Source organism: Typopeltis vanoorti, chromosome 21 (assembly GCF_054136105.1).
Source record: "Typopeltis vanoorti isolate ZY-2024b chromosome 21, IOZ_Tvanoo_1.0, whole genome shotgun sequence".
Taxonomy (NCBI): domain Eukaryota; kingdom Metazoa; phylum Arthropoda; class Arachnida; order Uropygi; family Thelyphonidae; genus Typopeltis; species Typopeltis vanoorti.
The window spans coordinates 18,084,696-18,103,373 of record NC_143569.1 but is presented as its reverse complement, the minus strand read 5'-3'; the positions used below and the strand labels follow the sequence as shown (position 1 = coordinate 18,103,373).

The 18,678-nt window shown below is 35.8% G+C and overlaps 1 protein-coding gene across 3 annotated transcripts in view; it reads left to right on the top strand.

Moving 5' to 3' along the window:
• Positions 1-18,678, top strand: part of oys (lysophospholipid acyltransferase 6) — a 325,432-nt gene that overhangs the window by 105,056 nt on the left and 201,698 nt on the right. For all 3 annotated transcript variants that reach the window (XM_090411054.1, XM_090411053.1, XM_090411055.1), the window contains exon 5: positions 16,007-16,099. In XM_090411054.1, the coding sequence (XP_090267180.1) occupies positions 16,007-16,099 (93 nt within the window). The remainder of the gene's footprint in view (positions 1-16,006; positions 16,100-18,678) is intronic.

The following is an 18,678-nucleotide window of genomic DNA, read 5'->3' as shown; positions in this document are numbered from 1 at the left end:
TCGCTGTAATGCATAGTTGTATTCTCAATAACGTTGTGAAAATAGTTTTTTTATGGATGAAACATAAATTATTTTGTTGTGGAATGTTAATTTTAAAAAATGAATATTTTAAAATATATTCATTTTAGAACCAGGTTGATAGCTCAACAAAATGGACATTCATTAGTTGAACAATTTCTTCTGTATCTGTCACCTGTATGCCATCTGCATTCAGTAGACTTATCTTTTAAATTCATTATTTCTTTTACTTTCAGCACAATGATAGAACTCTTTTACTTTGTTTTTAGCTTGCAGAGCCAGTTTCTTTTCATACTCACAATTAACTTTTAAATACATTGTAACTCTTCTTAAGAATCTCTTGCTTAATAAGATTGCACATTAATTTCACTCCCACCCTCTATTGTTACACTTTAGGGACACATTGCAATATTGCATCATTGAAGTATTTTATTATTTAGTGTATGGCAATCTACAGGCAGTTATAGAGGTGCATGTACACAAGTCAATATAAGCATGTAAAAAGTACGTGACAAACAGTTGGAGTAAAACAAAGATAATTACACTTCCAATGAACAAAACACTTATAAGTTAAGATCCAGTTCTCTGATCCAGTCTATAGCAGGCATTGTTGCCTCCAGGAAGTCGTTTCTTTGAACTGTATTTTGAACTGTATGTGTATTTCCACTGAGTGCACGAAGACTGCACTCAGTGGAAATATGGTGGATTGATTGATTCGGGTGCCCGCAGTCACACTCTGGTGAAGGAATTTTTCCTCACTTGTATATAAAGCCTGCACATCTTCCATGGCCGGTATGAATCCTGTTCGGTGTTATCCATGTCTTTCAGCTCAAGTCCATACCTGGAATGTTGAGACAATGCCTATCAAACCGAGTTTCGAGTTGAGCATTAGTATTTGTGTTCCATTACCGTTTCCATTGTTCTTTGATATTATAGCTGGTCATTTTCAGATGTTTAGCTTCATGGAGAGGGGGCTTTTTTGATTTCAGTCTGAGCTGTACCTCTAGTATGTCGTTGTGTATAAGCAATTCAGTATTTCTGAGTATTTTATCATATTCTCGTAGTAGAGAATATGATAAAATACTCAATCACATCTTTGTAGGTTTGGTGGTATTATGTTACCCAGCATTGGGAACTAATAGACAGGAGTTGTTTTTATGGTTAGAGAGATAAGTCACATTGTTGTCTTAAGCTGATAATCAATTAGTTTAGTGTGGTAGCTGTTCAGCCAAACTGGAGCACAGTACTCTGCCACCGAAAAAAACCAATCCGAGTGCAGATGTTCGTGATGTGTTTGCTGCTGCACCCCAAAAAGTGTCACATAATTTTTGGATAATGTTATTTCTAGTTCTTATTTTTCCAGCTATGTTTTCAGCATGTTTCTTATATGATAGGGTATGATCAAGTGTAATTCCTAGGTATTTAGGATATTTGTTATGGCATAGGACTGAATTTCCAAATGGGATGTTCAACTCATCATGTGCCAGTTTATTGTTGAGATGGAAAGTTGACACTTCAGTTTTACTTTGGCTTGGTTGCAGTGTCCATTTTTTAAAATAGGTATGCATAGAGGCAAGATCATTTGTGGGTATTTCCTCTGTCTATTTAAATTCTTTATTTCTGGTGGCTAACACTATGTCATCTGCATAGCAGAATTTTCTGGATGCTGTATCTGGCAGGTCAGCTATGTATAAGTTAAATAAGAGAGGGGCCAGTACTGAGCCTTGTGTAGGCCGTTGTTAAGTTTCTTCTGATTACTGATATTCTCTCCAAGAACAACATGGAAATATCTGCTCTTGAGCATATTATTAAAAGCTGTATTGTTCTTTGGCACGGTAGTTCATTCACTAATTAATACAGCATAACCCTCTCTCCAGACAGTGTCATATGCGGCATGTAGACCAAAGAAAACTGTGGAAGTTTTTAAATTTCGTTGAAAGCCCACTTCTATATAGGACGTAAGCGCCAAATCTGGATCACAACATCTACAATTGGGTCCTAAAGCCTACCTGTTCTATTGGAACATGTTCAAGGATGATGTTGCTTATGCAGTTGTATAATAATCTTTCCACTTATATGCACAGCTTGGTAGTGTGATTGGACTAAAGTTTTGTGGGTCGTCAGTTGATTTTCCAGGTTTGGGAAAAGCTATTATCTTAGCTTACTTAAATTCTTTCGGTAACATGCCAGTGTTCATTGCTTCCGAGAAGAAACGGGCGAGCCATTTTTTGGTATTTTTGCCAGCATGAATAAGAAATTCCAGGTGAACTCCGTCGAATCCTGGGACCTTTCCCATATTTATATGAGCTAGTGCATTGTTGATTTCCTTGTCGCTGAAGGGTCTCGCATATTCTGATTCATCTTGTAGTTTTCCCTTAAAGTCTCTGACTTCTCTTTTAACTTCAGTGGTATGGTTTCTATCACGTTGGCATCTCGAGATTTTAATGATGTGGTTAGCAGCTTAGTTTGGTGTGACATCTGTCTTTTTAGTAGTCATCATCGTAGCACCTCCTAGCTTCCATAACACACTCCAAGCCTTCCTACTGGCATGCCTGAAGTCCAGTCCCTCAACTGTTTTGATCCAGCATTGTTGTCTTGCTGCATCCAGGTTGTGGAGGAGATCGTCTGCGATTTCCAGATCACCGCTTTCAAGAAATTTCTTGTAAAGCTGTTCACTCAGTTCATTCCATCCAGGGATATACTCCTTTCTGTAACCCCTGGGGATATGTTTTTTAGCTGTAGAGATGACTGCTCCTACAAATTGGTTGTAGTTATTGGGTACAGGAGGTCAAACAAACAAGGTCAGTGGCATATTTTTCCCAGTGGGCTCTTCGAAAATTCCATCTCAGATGGGGGATTGATCAGACAAGAGGTATATTTAGGCCCACATCAAGGAGGGTTGGCCAGTGTTGGCTGTGAGGGAAGTCACTGTGAGCTCTTCTTTGAGTTCTCAGAGACATAAAGGTTCATTTATGTTATTAGAGGTGAGGAAACAGAGGTCAGGATTATAATCTCTTCTCCATGCCACTGAACTGAAGGTGCCACGCTCTTTAGTATCAAAGACCAAGTTGATATTGGAGGCTTCAGCCCAGTCGGTGAGGGCTATACTGCAGTCATCATTTTGGGCATATTTCCATATCTCGTGGTGGCTGTTGAAGTCTCTCGCATATATAGTTGAATGATTCAAAAGGGGAAGGACTTGTTGAGGCCAGCGAACGTTTGGTGGCTTGTAGACATTAACAAGTGTCAGCTCGCCTAACTTTGTCAACAAGGCTGACATCATCATCATCACTTGACGCAGTAACAAGTTTGAGTTGTTTGATGTTGTTACAGACATATGTTGCTATGCCATACGCATGGTAGTAAGTCGTTCCTATGAGCTGGTAGCCGTATATTCTCTCTCTTCTGTACAAGTCTTCTTCTTCTTCAGTGGCAGCATGTGTTTCCGGGAGGATACGATGTCTGTTTTGGTCAAGAAGGAATTTTGAAAGGTATTTGCATTTTGATTTGCTAATTCCTTCAATATTAAGATGGTAAATTCGAACTCGAGGTCCGAGATTTCTAGTCAATTGGTTCGTCAAGTGGTTCTTGTAAGAACCATTCACTTCTGATTGCTGCATGTATTTAATAGCCAGGAGATCCATGGATGGACTGGCTGCCATGATCGCTCTAGCTCATTTAGCGTTATCCAGAGTGCACCTCAAGGAGGTGAGCTAGATTTGCACCTGATTTAAGTATTTTTTTATGTAAAAAAAAAAAAATTAAGTATTTTTTTATGTTCATCCCATTTACTGCCAATATCCTTCCCAGCTAGTAACCATTGTAATAGGACAGAACCTGTCATTCTCCTCAGTTGGTCATAATTTCCTGTTGAGTAGTTAGCATGTAACCTTTTCTGAATGGAACATCCAATACTTGGCCACTTCCCAAGTCAGTTTACCATGATTACTGTCACCAGCTGAAGACAGAAACAGTCACATCTTTGCATTAACACTATCATTAGATCTAGCGCACTTTGATGTAGAGTTCCTTCTGTCATATACTGTTTGAGGAATTGTCTCGCAACAGCTCACTAAATCTGGTTTCATTCTTTTGTGATTTCACTGCTAACCAGTGTTCAGATAGTTCAGGACACCCATGGTGATTAAACGTTTTAGCACCCATCAGATTGATGCATTTCATTGTCACTAGCAACCAGTCTGTGAGGTCTGTAACAACACTTCACCAGGTATTTGATCTTGCTAGAATCCCACCTCATACAAGATAGCTTCAGGCTCACTGCTACATAGAAAATGTTATTCATATTGCAGTAATAGTTTTCTACCTTGAGTGGAACTCAAGTTATCCGAGGTTATTAGCAGCGTTCCTTTTTCTCTCCTATCTTGTCTTATCTATCCTTCCTAAAAATACATTACCCTCTACCCTTGATACCACTTAGTATATTGTTACACCTGATATCTTAAGAATGTAGATTCTTAAGAGCTCCTTCGTATGGGTTTCACGGTGTTTTCCTGAGTGGCGAGATTGGGGTTATATCTCCGCCGTCACAACACGGAAACAAAAGTGAGCGGAATTTCGGTTCCGTATTTCCTATGTAAGAAGCGAAGAATGCCATCTAGTCGAGGAAAAGAAAGCATATTCTTTGTGGTTCAACTTCAGTGACAACCACGAAAAAGGGAAAGCTGTAAAGAAATCGATATCCACGTCGCGAGTTGCACAGCCGTTATTTAGACGATTCAAAGTGTGTCCTGAACAACGAAAGGTAAAGACCGCGTAGGCATAGTTCTCAAAAGGGAACATAGGAGAAGCAGATTATCGGAGAGGTTATACCAGGATACTTCAATCAGAAAAAGATAGAGGCCCATATGGAAAACTCAGGAAAGAAAGGTACTGTAAATTATATCTCGTGTTAACTAAGATTCGTCTGTATTAGTTATCATTATTCTAATACTGAACTGTTGAAGTGACCAAGAAAACAATACTAGGACTTTAGTATCTGACAGAATATATTGAAAGTAAGCTGGCTAGTGTTAATGTTATATGAGTAATTAAGTGTCCTGAGAATTTTGCATGTCTATTATATTGTATAAGAAAGTTTAAATGTCATAGTTATGTATCAGTGTAGTAAATGGTTTAGTTGATCTACTTAAGTTTGGATAGTTAAATAGTGTGAATTAATCTTATATGTCCATGTCATATGAAGTTATGTGTTGAATGTGTATGGCGGTATGATCGTAATACCCATTATAGGATCATAGCTTAATTATTTATGATAAGCTAATGTCAGTTTGTATATATTTAGTATAGCATTGAATTGAGTAATAATTAAAATTTGAATTGTACCATGTTAAGGAATTTAATAAACCTTTTGTCCAATGATAAAAAAAAAAAAAAAAAAAAAAAAAAAAAGCCGTTACTTAGACGATTCAATTTGGTGATATCTCGAGCATAGATAATAGTAGAACATAGATAAGTGGAAATTATTAGATAGAATAAAAATCATAAATTGGGACACAACAATATCACCCTCTGAGAGCCATGTTTCACCAATTCCTACATTCAGAGGCTTAACATGTTTGCCATGGCAACTAACTACACTTTTGTTTTTGATACTCCTGCCTCCTTTGATTGATCAGCATTCATTCTAAAAAATTACGGAGAAACTGCTGTGTTATAGTATTCTTCTTCTTCTTCTTCTTCTGCAGCTTTTCGCACTTAAGTAGGGTCACTGTTTGTAGCGAGTCTCCTCCACAACCTCCTGTTTTGGGCTGTAGCCACATCCAAGTTCTTCATCCTCAAACCCTCCTCCTCCACCATCTCCCTCCATCTTCTACTTTTGCTGTCTGCGTTTAATTCTCCCCTGAACATCTATCTGCATGACCTTTCTTCCTACATACTTGTCCTTCTTCCTCATCACATGACCAAACCATCTAAACCTTGCCTCCTGTATCTTTGCTCCTAAGTTCGTAACTTTCACCATTCCCCTTACATAGTCATTTCTCAGACGATCCTTTCTGGTCCCACATCCACCTAAGCATTCTCATCTCTACTACCTCCATCCTGCTGATGTATTTTTCCTCACGGCCACAGTTTCCATAGCATATGTCATAGCTGGTCTCACTACTGTCCTGTATATTTTGCCTTTTAGATTGATCGGCACCCTCTTATCACATAGCACTCCAGCCATCTCTCTCTCTCTCTCCAGTTCATCCATCCTGCATCCCACTTCCTTCTTAGCCTCACTATCCTTTTTCATTGTTGAACCTAATTATCTAAAGTCACTGACCTTCCTGATGACATTTCCTTCCAGCTCCAGATCTGTCTCCTGGCTGCCATCCACTTTGAATTTGCAGTTTTGATATCAGTGTGTTATAGTAATAACTTTGGTTTAATATAAAACCAAAATAATCACTCAGTGTTTCATCTTTCCTATTAAGGTCATCATCTGGAGTATACACACATACAGTATATATAAAGAGGCAAGCTATGTCACAATGCATATAATATTCTAAAGCCACACTAGTTTGGTCAACTGTGTTAACACTACTTACATGACTTCTGGTGAAAAAAAAAATTAGTATCATTGGTTCTGTCTTTTGATGAGTAATTGAACTAACTGCCTAATTGTAACTTTTTTAAATTTTGCTTTGGTCAGTAAGCAAATTGTACTTGACAAGAAATTCTTGTTTTAATCCTTTATCCCTGCTTGAGCACACAAAGATTTATATATGAAGTATCTTTACGTCCAGGCTGGTTGTATTTAAAGGCTGTTGACTTACATCATATTGCTTCAAAATCCTTTCATGTGCAGTACACCTCCTCATCCCTCTTCCAGACATGTATATTGCCATGCATTATGGGAAGGGTCACTCTTTACTCCAATTTCAACCTTCATTGTGAAAATCTCACCATTAAGCCAATGTTTTTGGAGATACTGAGAACTAAATCAATGTCTAAGTCATAAAGCCTTCATGCAAAAACTTTTGTCTACTCATGCCTTTTGTAAAGGATGAGAATAACAATATCATTCTTGATCAGGTATAATTAATTAATTTCTAACCAAGTGTTAATTTCTAAAAGTTCAAGTTAATTTCTAAAAACTTGCTACAGCTATTTCTTATCTGCAGTATTTTAATATTATGCTGATTAAAGCTGTCAGTATTTCCATGATTCTAGCTCCCCCCCATGAGACATCAGTAAAGGCAGAAACTGGTCTTGGGTGTATATTGCTATGCATTAAGGCAGTGGTGGCCCATACATAAGCACTGTGACACTGCAGCACCCCTAAGGAAAAAAAAAATGAAAAAATTAAATTTTGTCTCTGTTTATAAATAATAACATTGCTTACAACATATTAGAGGTTACAGCTTATGTTTTGATATTGATTGAATAGTTAATAATTGGAATTGTTCAATGAACGCTTTAGATTATGAAACAAATGCACTGCGATCTAACGGCATTATTCGTTGCACTTGTCATTGCACATTGCGTTATTCCCACACTGCCCAAACAGCACTGTAGCTTTAGTATGCTTACATGCGTTATTTCTGTGAGATATGAAACGTTTATTGTTGGTGCATGTGCATGATGAACTATTTTTTGTAAATCTTATTTTATTTTGTTAAAATAACATATAATTATTTATTTATTATAAATACAAGACTGAATTATGACTAGTGTCGCTGTTGAAAAAATGAAAAGAATTATATATTTTCAATTATCGTTACACGAAACAAATGCACTGCGATCTAATGCCAATATTCGGTTGCGCTTGTCATTGCTATCGATACGATACTTGGTATTGGTGTTTGTTCATGGTGAGGATGAAATATTTTTAATAAAGTAATTTTTAATATGTAAATTTATTTATTAATAAATTTGTTACTGATTAAGAATTTTTTTTTTTTTTTTGTGTGTGTGTGTGTGTGTGTGTGTGTGTGTATATGCAGCACCCCCACTTAAAATTTTCACCGGCCGCCACTGCATTAGGGAAACCTAATGCATAGCAACATACAGATCTGAAAGGAGGTGTGCTGTATTTTATGGGATACTGAGGCAGTTCAATGTGAGCTCTACACCTCTATATACAAGTTGCCTAGCTGAGAAGATATTTTATGTGCACACTTTTGTTTTCTTTTTGTTTAATTGAAATAGTGAAGAAGTTTTAATATTCACAAGCAAACTTCATATATTGGCATGTAACCAGTATAATTATCAGGAAGAACACATCTGCGTATGTATGTGGGATTGCTGAATTCTTTCTTTTAGGCTTGCACGGTGATCCGAATGCATTTTTGGAAATTATGGAGGCAACTACCGTGTTTGAATAAAAACTTTAGTTTACTATTACTAAAATTTTACAATTCGACGTTTCGACCTTTATGTCAAGGTCATCTTCTGGAGCGTACAAATATACACAGGAAACAAGCTATACTACAATCATACTGGTTCGTTAAAGACACTGGCCTGACCTCTGGTGAAAAAAAAATGAGACAACACAAATAATAGGACTTTAGCGTTGATGTATAATTTTTTTTTTTTTTTTCCCACCAGAGGTCAGGCCAACAATTGTGGTAGCGGTTAGTCAGTGTCTTTAACGAACCAGTATGATTGTAGTATAGCTTGTTTCCTGTGTATATTTGTACGCTCCAGAAGATGACCTTGACATAAAGGTCGAAACGTCGAATTGTAAAATTTTAGTAATAGTAAACTAAAGTTTTTATTCAAACACGGTAGTTGCCTCCATAATTTCCAAAAATGCATTCGGATCACCGTGCAAGCCTAAAAGAAAGGATTCAGATCATCCATGGAAATGATACCCACAAGCGCTGCAATCGCTATGGTAAGCTAAAGATTCGTATTTCTCTCCTGATCAATCGGCTGGCCTTTTTAAAGAGATGCAGAGACAATAACCTCATTCCGATCTGCATCAGGCTAAAAAAGAAATTTACGTCCGCTAAGGCACTTCGTATCTATGACCGCACAGAAAAAGCAATGCTTAGAGAACAGATCCAAACAGCCCGCCGAAACCTAGCTACAACACAAAATCTAGTTTCGGAATTACAATTAGAGCTATCGAACTATGTTAACCAAGACATTCTACAAACACTTGAAAGAATTACTGACAATTCGGCCAAGCATACCCTGGAAAAGAACAAAGAAAAACTCAAGAAAAAATTCCACAGGTTGAAACAACGGCAAAATATGGCGGCCAATCAGAGGACTTCCTCCCCGAGAAACAACAATGAACAACAAACAAGGGAGACAAGAAGCGACCAACCACCGACAAGCAAGAACCATGTGATCAACTTATCAAGCCACACCCTGAACAACGGCGAACTCATGCTGCTGAATAAAGGACTGAACTATGCAATAGCGCCTAAAAAGGTAAACAAATTAGATTTTATCTACCACATTGAAAGAGGCATCAGATCCCTTCCTAACAACATAGCAGACAAAATACGACTAGAAACCAGTAATGTCCTAAATACCAAGAAAACCATACAGAACAACCTGACTAAAACAGAATTAGCAGCAATTAAATCGTTAAAAGCCAAACAAAACATAATAATAACGAAAGCTGATAAAGGCAGTGCCACTGTTGTCCTTGACAGGTCAACATACATACTGCAAATGAACCAACTAGTAGCCGATAACAACACATAAAATGATAAACTATAACCCAACAAAGAGGATAAAGGACAAAACAGAAAAACTATTAAAGTCCGTCACTTCTTGGCCACCAGACACAGTTAAAAAACTCAAACCCCACTACGCCCGCCCCCCCAGAATATATGGGGTTCCGAAAATACACAAACAAAATGTGCCCCTTCGACCAATAGTGGAAGGAATAGACAGTCCCAATTACCAGCTAGCCAAGAAATTAGCGGCAACACTCAAGGAGTTGGTAGGTCATTCCCCCTCCTACGTAAAAAACACACAACACTTTATAAACATAATCAAAAACATAACACTCGACAAAGACGACTTATTAGTCAGTTTTGACGTTTCTGCCCTTTTCACTAATGTCCCCATCAATGACACAATTCTCCTACTACAGAACAAATTTCCACCCGACATTACGGCCCTCTTTGCCCACGTACTAAAGTCCGGTTACTTCGTGTGGCAAAACAAATTCTACCTACAAAAGGAAGGTACGGCCATGGGCTCACCATTATCCCCCCCAATCGCGAACTTCTACATGGAAACCTTTGAGCAAAGGGCTCTTGATTCCGCCACGCTTCGACCGACAATCTGGCTCAGATACGTTGACGTGTTCGCGATCTGGCCACACGGTCGACAAACGCTAAACACATTCCTCAGCCACCTAAACAAACAACACGAACGCATACAATTTACCATCGAAATCGAAAACCAAAATTCGCTCCCGTTCCTAGACACACTAGTTACACGTCTTCCTTCAGGCAATCTATCCTTCACGGTCTACCGAAAACCGACACACACAGGCCAATACATACATGCGAATTCATATCACCACCCAGCACAAAAATATGGAGTCATAAACACCCTTAAAAACAGAGCCACAACTATTTGCTCTAACCAGCAGGCCCTGAAACAAGAACTAAAAATCATTAGTGACACATTCATAAACAATGGCTATAACAAAAATACTGTCAATAAAATACTCTATAAAACCACAACAAAAACGAATCTAGACTACAGTAAAACCATAGCCATCCCATACATTAAAGGGTTATCAGAAAAAATCAACAGAATCCTACAACACTATAACCTTAATGCCACCTTTAAACCACCCACTAAACTTAAAACCATATTCAGCTCCTCTAAGGACCCTCTCCTCCCATTAGCACATCCTGGAGTCTATTGCATCCGCTGCACCTGTAACTTACCGTACATTGGTGAAACAGGACGGACAATCCCTATACGCAAAAAAGAACACATTAGACACATTAAATATAACCATTATGGTGAAGCAGGCCTCTCGGACCACGCACTCAACACCTTACACCAAATCAACTGGAAAAGCACCTGCTCCTTACACTGCACAAAAACATGGTACGAAAGAAAATTTAAAGAATCCTGCGAAATCCTGATAAACCACCCAAATATCAACAATAAAGATGGTATGAAAATTCCAAGGATCTGGATGGCACACATTCAGCCAACCTAATTTGAAAGATTCAACACAAGTCAGGACTCTAGCCAATCTGCTATTATTAGAAACCATTCCACTCCAACTGGCTGGAATGATGTTAATATATGTATATAGTAGACAACACAAATAATAGGACTTTAGCGTTGATGTATAATTTTTTTTTTTTTTTTTTTTTTTTTTTTTTTTCACCAGAGGTCAGGCCAACAATTGTGGTAGCGGTTAGTCAGTGTCTTTAACGAACCAGTATGATTGTAGTATAGCTTGTTTCCTGTGTATATTTGTACGCTCCAGAAGATGACCTTGACATAAAGGTCGAAACGTCGAATTGTAAAATTTTAGTAATAGTAAACTAAAGTTTTTATTCAAACACGGTAGTTGCCTTCATAATTTCCAAAAATGCATTGGGATTGCTGAATATTTCCATGTTAATTGCTTTTATCTGCTCTTTCATTATATTGGATATCTATCTGTATTACATAATGGATCATAGCAGCAGCCTTTGCTAATGATACATTCAGATCACTATTGAGCAGATTGAGAAGGTTTTTAACGATTAGATTTATTATGTTAACTAATGAGGGTGGTGTAAAAGGTTCTCATCCTTGACCATACTTGACCATAGATGGCAACACTATCTGCACCATTTTTTTTTTTCTTAAGTTGCTACATCTGTCATAAGCATCCATGTAAAAATGAAAGTCATTCTCTCAAGTGGTTTGTTTTATATAGCTGTATGAAGCAAAAGTGTTGTCTGTATCCCTTGAAATGGATAAAATTGAGTATTGTGCGGTTATAAAATTCTTTGTAAAAGAAGGTTTAATGGCAAAAGAAATTCATTTGAAGTTCATAAAAGTTTATGGGTGCTCTTCTCTTTCGTTTTCGACAATTAAGAAATGAGCTGCTGAGTTTAAATGTGGCTGTACCAGCCTTAAAGATGATCCACATGAAGGATGCCCAAAAAGTGTAACAACACCAGAAATCAACATATTAGATATGAATTAAATAAAATTCACCTTAAATGGCAGAACAGTTTTGATGATATTTCAAATAACATAGGTTACTCAACGTGGAATATTATAGACCACATGTTAGACAATAATTATAATAAAACATTTCAGTCTAGCAAAATAGCTCAAATAAAAAAATTTGAGGATCTCCAAAAGAAAAAATACATTTCTAGACCCAGTCTCCTGGATGATAAAGTTATTTTTAACCTGTCGGATTACAACCTTTCTAAACAAGCATCCGAAATTCTAAAAAAGGGTTTTAACTTTTCCATTGTTCCTAACCACATCCCAAAAATGGATTTTATATGTAACATTGAGAAAGGTCTTTATCCATTCCCAGAGACAATAGCTAATGAAATTAGATTCCAAAGTACTATCATCCTCTCTACAGCCTAAACCACCTAAACAGAATACCACTCCCTCAGATAGGAAAGCAATTTGGAACTTAAAAAGAAACAAGGACATAATAGTAACTAAAGCAGACAAAGCGAACTCCATAGTCATTATGAACACCAAAGATTATGTTAGGAAGATAAACACTTTACTATCTGATCAGTCCACACATAAAATTTTAGGTAAGGATCCAACCATGAAGAACCACAACGAGACGAATCTTCTGATTCGCAATATGGACGGATGGCCTCAGGAGTTAAAAAGAAAACTAAAATCTTTACATCCTATAACACCTCGCCTTTACGGTGCACCCTATGTACACAAAGATGAAGTTCCACTCCGCCTGATGGTAGATTCTCCCCAACATATCTACTAGTCAAACATCTCGCAAACCTATTAAAAGAACAAATCAGAAAATCGGATTCTTATATAAAAAATTCTCCACACTTTGTTCAGAAACTTAAACATGTCAATTTATCCAACACAGACATTTTGGCAAGTCTTGATGTTACCTCTTTGTTTACTAATGTCCAGTTGAAGAAGTCATGGAGATTATAAAAGAGCTTTTTCCAAGTGATATCTCAACTATTCCATCACTGTCTCAAGTCCAATTTCTTCAAAGTTAACAATATAGTTTATCAACAATTAGAAGGCTTAGCCATGGGCAGCGCCCTGTGCGGACCACCATGTGCAGACTTGTTCATGGAGAAATTGGAAAATGACATTCTAGCTAAAACAAACCCAAAATCATCAGTGTGGTGGAGATATGTCGACGATGTGTTCATTATCTGGAAGGACAAAGTAGACAGCTTACATGAGTTCCTCCAAAAAATTTCTTTCCATCATAAAATCAAATTTACATTAGAATTGGAAAACAATTGTCAACTACTCTTTTTAGATGTAGTAGTTAAAAGAAAAGAGAATGAACATATCAAACTTACGATATATAGAAAACCCACAGATACTGGACGGTATCTCCATTATTCTTCTAATCATCACCATACACAGAAATTATTATTATTACATCACACCTCCAGGGAGTCCAAAGACTCATCAAGGGAGGGCGTCTCACTACTCCACCAAACTTTGTCATCTAACACCAATGCCATCTATTGCCGACTACCAACACTAGTACTTTCACAGACAATTGCAAACATCCATGCCCACAGCGGGATTTGAGCCTGCAGCCTTTTTGCTGGAGAGCATAGGCTAACCACTAGGCCGACCAGGCCGACATATTTCATATGTCGGCCTGGTTGTTGTTCTGGTTAATATGTCATTCTGGTATGTACAGAACTTTTCCTTATATCTAAATCTCTATCACAGAATGGTTATCCTCAAAACATAATCAATAAAATTCTGTACAGTAACAACCTCCAACAACAACGTATAGCAACTCAGTACGTTTTATCCATCGTCTTACTTTATGTTGGCTCAGTCTCCTTAAAATAGCTAGAATTATGAAGCCTTATAACATCAGAGTTGTTTTGAAACCGACGAGTACCACTAGACAGTTTTTACGATCCTCAAGACAACGTAGCTTTCTTCAAATATGCAGGTGTTTATAGCCTACCATGCATGTGTGGACTCTCCTACATAGGCCAAACTTTCTAATTTGTAGAAATTAGAAAGAAGGAACATGTAGGAGATGTCAATCACAACAGAACAGACACCTCAGGTTTGGCACATCATTTCTCAACTTCAAACCAGGCAATAGATTAGGATAATGGCTCCATGCCATATATAGAAGAGGATTACAGTTGTCGGACTTTTAAAGAAGCTGCAGTAGTCCTACGAACAGGATATAACCTTAATCATAACCAAGGGGTTATATTAAAGGACATGCAGAAAAAAACTTATTAACTCATGAAGTTTAGCAGAGCTAAATTTTGCCAAAAATTATGTAACGCGACTTTGTAAAAATGACTGACTCTTCACGCTTCATGCGTATCATGTCGCGTGAGCCTTTCCAATTTTGTCTAACGGTTGTTAACCATTTCTGCATTTCTTTGTTGTTTTTGTGCATTTACTAGTAGTTTTTTTTACCTTCTCTTCTTGACAAAATTATTCAGTTATAGCTAGCGAAACAAGTAGACATTTTTGTATATGTGTGTATTGAAACCTATGGTCTTGTAAACCAAATAGTATGTGTTAATCTTAAAAAAAAGAAAAAAAAGACCAAATATAACTTCCATCAACACCAGAAATCATTGATCAAGTGCACGATATGGTATTGGATGATCGGCGAGTCAAAATGCTGAGACTATAGGCATATCAAAAGAACGTGTAGGATATATTTTGCATGAAGAATTGCAAATGAAAAAGGTTTGTGCAAGAAGATGGGTGCTGCGCTTGCTCACAGCAGATCAAAAATGCACTCACATGAAAATCTCTGAACAGTGCTTGGAGCATTTTAACAAGAATAAAACTGATTTTGTGCACCGATTTTATTACTATAGATGAGACTTGGATTCACCATTACACACCAGAACCCAAACAGCAGTCAAAACAGTGAACAGAAGATTGTTGTTCAGCGCCAAAGATCAGTTCCATCAGCAGGAAAGGTCATGGCATCAGTGTTTTGAGATGCTAAAGGCATTTTTTTTATTAATTATCTTGAAAAGGGTAAAACAATAACCGGGGAATATTATTCCGATCTTTTAACCAGACTAGATGAAAAAATTCGTGAGCAAAGACCCGGTTTGCAGAAGAAAAAAATCATCTTTCATCAGGACAATGCACTTGCATTGTCCTGATGAGGTGTTTTGACAATGGGAAAATTAAGGGATCCGCACTATGAATTGTGGAACATCCACCCTATTCCTCAGATTTGGCTCCCTCTGACTTCTATCTCTTCCCAAAACTAAAACTCTTCCTCACTGTTCAGCGTTTTTCTTTGAATCAAGAGGTGATTGCAGCTGTAGAGGTGTATTTTGCCGATCTTACTGAGAACAGCTACAGGGACGGGATAATGGCGCTGAACATCACTGGAATAAATGTATTATTTTTAAAGGAGATTATATTGAAAGATAAAAATAATATTGAAATTATAAATTCGTTTTTTCATTGTTAGGCCGAGAACTTTTCAGACCACTCTCATATATAAAGCGTTTAATGATTTTTTAATAATTTTAAAAATCTCAATCAGTTTGAATTAAAAAAAACAGTATTTTAATGACACCTTTATATACATATTATTAAATCTTTTTATAAATATGAAATTATAACTTCTATATTATTTGAATATTTCATATTGCGATGAGCATGTAATGCTTCAGTTTTCTTTACTTCATTTTATGTTATTTGCTAAATCATTTGTGAGAGTAATGCAGTACCCCAGGTGTATTATATTATTATTCTGTTAATAATACTGTATTTCATAATATAATTATTAATTGTGCTCTGTTTGGTAAGTACTATATTTTATCATCTGTTTTTTTTTTTTTTTTAGGGTTGTACTGTTCGTTTCACTTTTATACTTATCATCAATGCATATATTAAGGTTAACCTATGATTATGGTGGTTGGACAGTGGACATTACTGGGTAAGGTACTATTTGTTAAAACGATATTCATTCTTGAGATGATTATTATCAAACGAAGATGATTATTATCACATTTATATAAATCCTGTACTATGATAAATTAGTAGCATTAGCTTTTAAAGGTAAATGGCCTATTACAAGTTATTTTATAATAATCGTTTTACTTAGAAAAGTAATAAAAAAGTAAACCATAGAAGATATTAAATTCTTGATTCAGAAGGTTGTCATTTGAGTAAATGTATATACATTTAATTCATCCTTATAACCAAGGTGCCATTGCAGTAACTGAGAAAGGATGTTGGCAACTAGAAGAGAGAGAAGTACCAACTTTCTGGTAAAATCTTGTACTTATTGTTTCATTGGTGAATATGCTATATTGTGTTCATGTGATCATACTATATTGTGTTTGAGTGCATTGTGGCCAAAGAACAAATAGCAAAGCCATGATAAAACTTCATAACTTGATTTTGAGTAAAGAGAGAGAGAGAGAGAGGGGACTGCAGAAGATTACTTAAAAACATCTTATAAAGATGTTAGCTAAATGTTGAGGAACTTCCATTTTGTAATCATTCTGAATCATTAATAGCTTTAATGGAGCATGTGCACTAGATTTATTAAAGTACGTTTCGTGGCTTACACATGTAAACAACAATTATATAGAATTTATTCATAACTCCAGTATATTTCATCTACCATTACATGGACATCGTCAGGAAGATAGACCATTAACTACATTCAAAAGGTAAACCAAAATAACGAGTCATAAATCATGCATATATTAGCTCGTGTCTCAGTCATGGCTGAACTATATGATATTACACTATTAGAGTTCAAAAGAGCAATTGTAGTAAGTTGTGTAGATTAAAAAAATAAAATAAAATATTTTAAATAATTATTTGCCATCTTATTGGATGTAAATTATATAATGAAAGAAATTGAAAGCGGGAATTTTTGTCTGAGAAATAGTTTAATGAGATTAGTGACTAAGGAAGAAATATATATATAAAAAAAACTGACTCCTTATCCAAAATGTTTTTGATTTCATAAATGAAATCAAAAACATTTATTTTCTTTCAATTTATTTATTTTTAATGAAAGGATTGGTTAATTCAGAAATTTTATTTTTCCTGTTTTTTTATTAAAATTTTTTAAAATATATTTTTCAGTCTCACTCACGAAAGGACGAAAAGTTGTAAACCCAGAGCATATCAGTGCTGTGTTTAGGCTAACTGATAATTTTCCACCATTGCTGTGGGGAATAAAAAATAAAATTTTTATTTTATTTTATATTTCCCATGCCATTTCTCACATTTTCCCAATAAGCTGGTGATGATCTTGGAATGGATGATAAAACTTATATACCATCCATTAGTAATTTAGCAGTTAGGCTTAGTATTGAATCTCAAAATTTTACCATTCCTGCTACAATATAAGGAAATTATCTTTATGCAACTTTGACTGGAGCTCTTACTGTGTGCACACATTGTTACAACCTCACAGGAATCTCTATTTTGCATTAGTATATGTTTATATATGCACTGCTTTCTTGATAATGTAAAAAGGGTGAAGAATGACTTGTAAATAAGTCATTTTTTTATTTTCATTGTCCTCCTTTTAGCATGTGAAATTACCAAACCAAAAAGTTCTTATTACATTATATTTAAATATAAAAACTATGAAATTTTTTTTCCTTTGTTAGTTAAATCTAATATTGGAAACTGATCAAGTCCCTAATCAGCTATTTGTAATGGCTGATTAGGGGACTAAATTTTCTTTCAAGTTCGCTTTTATCTTAGACTGTGATTTCAGTAACATGGTTCTGTTTCTTTATAAATGTAAAGATAGTCTCCTCATTTGAGCTGCTTGCTTATTTAGCTTCTGTAAATTCAAAAAAAAAAATTAATTATATGTAAGTTTTGCTGGCCTTGATGGCCAAGTGGATATATATATCAGCTCTCCAACTAACAGACTGGGGGGTTCTAATCTCACTATTTTTTGTGGAGGTCTTTAGATGGTAGATTAGTTTTATCACCTGGTGTGAAACCACTATCTCGCTTATATGGAGGCATGTAATAATGGCTTGAAATTTTATTTATTTTTTGGTCTCATTTAGAACAGGGGTTTTAGATTATCCAACCTTTAGGCCCATTCAAAGTACTAATATTAATATCCTGTGTGTTTTTACAATCTCCTTTTGTAGGTGTGATTCACATTAAAAAAAAATACAGTGAAATTCTTATTTTTTTAGTAGCCTTCTGCATTTAGTGCTACTTTTTTTTTTTTTTGCATAACATTAAAATATAAACAGAATCCTTAGTTATGGGAGTTGCATAAAAAAAATTATTTCATTTTATTTTTTGTTTTCAATTTGATTTTTTGACTCAATTATTAACCATGGACAGTGTTCATTATTTAAGTTTCTTTTACTCTCATGTATAGATCATCTACATTAATCATAAAGGAGATTATAATCCTTGTGGAAAATGGCATAAGGAAGAAACTTCCAAAAATAGGTCATGAAATGAAAGAATGATTAAAGTAGATTTTAAGTTGCATGGTGTATGGATGTTGACAAGGTA